The sequence below is a fragment of the Phragmites australis genome, chromosome 11 (genome assembly GCF_958298935.1).
Source record: "Phragmites australis chromosome 11, lpPhrAust1.1, whole genome shotgun sequence".
Lineage (NCBI taxonomy): Eukaryota > Viridiplantae > Streptophyta > Magnoliopsida > Poales > Poaceae > Phragmites > Phragmites australis.
In genome coordinates this window covers 320,916-322,657 of record NC_084931.1, presented here as the reverse complement: position 1 = coordinate 322,657, position 1,742 = coordinate 320,916, and the positions used below count along the sequence as shown (strand labels likewise).

Genomic DNA, 1,742 nt, shown 5'->3' with positions numbered 1-1,742 from the left:
TTGCAAATGAGATCCCTTCAGTCCTTCACTAAGCACCCCAAGCCAAGGTATACACATACACATGCTACATATTTGTGTTTCTGAAAAGATGTACATACAGCACTGCATTACATATTTCGAGCAGGTACGAGTATGTTTTGGCCCAGATAGAGACAGTATCTTGCACTCCATGTCTTCAACACCTAATCTAGATGACGAATATTACTAGTAGTTGATAACGACGATTATTAAGCAGAGTGGCAGGCAGCAGGGAAGAGCACTGTCTGAATCTGAGAATGTCTGTTGCCTCTAGAGCATTTATCTTTCCCCTCTCTGCTCGGGTGTGAGCCCTCCTTTGCCGCAGCTGGGGCAACTCTTGAGCCCAAACCCTTGGCAATCGAAGCACCTGATCGTCATCGATCAAACAAGGATACGTATATATGACTTGTTGGTCTTAATTTGTAACATGGAAAGACATAAATAAAGTAGCATAGTGAACCTACTTCCATCTCTCGAAAATGTTGCCGTTCTTCTTGTTCTTGCCAGTCCCCTACATCAGTTCAGTTTGCTTCATACATCAAGTTTGGTCAAGTTTGGTTTTTTTTTTTCAGTTCCAGAGAGTTGAAATGAAAGGATGCTCATATAGAAATTGATTTACCATACCTTGCACCCTGGGCATTCTACTGCACCCTTTCCTTTGCATGTCTTGCAACCTGCAGAGACCTGAAGAAAAGCTAACTCAGATACATCATTCATGTTCTCCTGCAACTCGAGCAGAATTGAAGCAACATTCCTCTTATTTTAAACAAGAAGGATGTAAACAAAATCTGCCATATATACCGTACCATCAGTCTAGCTCCACGTTTGGATGCCATGGCTGGCCTCCAGCTCCGATCCGCAGCTCTACTGTATGCTGTCCACCTCAAGCTCAAGGTCACCAAGCTGGTGGCAAGCTCCATGGCAGCCTGCCTCAACCACTCTTTGGCCTCCGAAACTGAACCAATTCAACAGGGATATATCCAGTCTCTATCCTCTTAAGAAAGGCAAATGAAGAAAGCGACTGCAAATTTTTAGAGCCACGGAATCAGATTATACGTATACACATATTTTTTTCTAGCTAGCAATTGAATTTTCAGATGGTCTTTGTGCTGTGAGGTGCTGTGTCCATACGATCAGGATAGGGATGGACCTGTCTGTCTAGCCTGGATCGGATCGGAGCAGCTCTGAATTACGATGACGATGGAGCTTGGCTGTGGGTGGCAGCAGCCCATATCAGTCCATGATGTGAGCGTGCCAAGCTACATATACATCAATCCTATCTATTAACGGTGGTGGAATCCGCGAGTTTACTGTAGCTACTGTAGCAGTAGGCCTTCGATATATATACGTATAGGTATATATGTATACATACATATGTAATTTTCTTTTCCCGAAAATTCTAGAAAAAAATCGAAATGAATATTAGTTACATTAATAAATCGGTTGAAAAATCTAAAATGTAAAGAAAAATATCTAAAACTGAAAAAAAAAATATGAAACAAATTTTTATAGGTTAGTATTACTTTCATCTATATGCTAAAACTATGTGCATGCATAAAATTACTACGCTACATTTTCCACTCCATTTCCTTCGTAGAGTCGAAGTTGGATAGTGCCGGATAATCATTTCTCCGTTCTATTTATGGAAATTTTCTGCACCCCTGCTTAACTGAATATTACACTCTCTGAATATTTGTTATGCATATCGTCCTGAATACTCAACT

General features: G+C 40.8%; 1 protein-coding gene across 1 annotated transcript; it reads right to left on the bottom strand.

Moving 5' to 3' along the window:
- Positions 1–995, bottom strand: LOC133883836 (protein PHOTOSYSTEM I ASSEMBLY 2, chloroplastic). Its single transcript, XM_062323219.1, has 4 exons — positions 825–995; positions 643–702; positions 483–529; positions 1–385 (listed from the first exon to the last, which is right to left on the bottom strand). The coding sequence occupies exons 1-4, from the start codon at positions 936–938 to the stop codon at positions 298–300; spliced, it is 309 nt and encodes a 102-aa protein (XP_062179203.1). The 5' UTR covers positions 939–995; the 3' UTR covers positions 1–297.
- Between the last annotated feature and the right edge of the window lie 747 nt (positions 996–1,742).

Bases quoted from the DNA above. Each gene is read 5' to 3' on its own strand.
- LOC133883836 (XM_062323219.1), bottom strand. From the start codon at position 938: ATGGAGCTTGCCACCAGCTTGGTGACCTTGAGCTTGAGGTGGACAGCA. The intron at 530-642 runs GTATGGTAAATC...GAACTGATGTAG, and splicing joins TAGAATGCCCAGGGTGCAAG to GGGACTGGCAAGAACAAGAA. The intron at 386-482 runs GTAGGTTCACTA...GATGACGATCAG, and splicing joins AACATTTTCGAGAGATGGAA to GTGCTTCGATTGCCAAGGGT.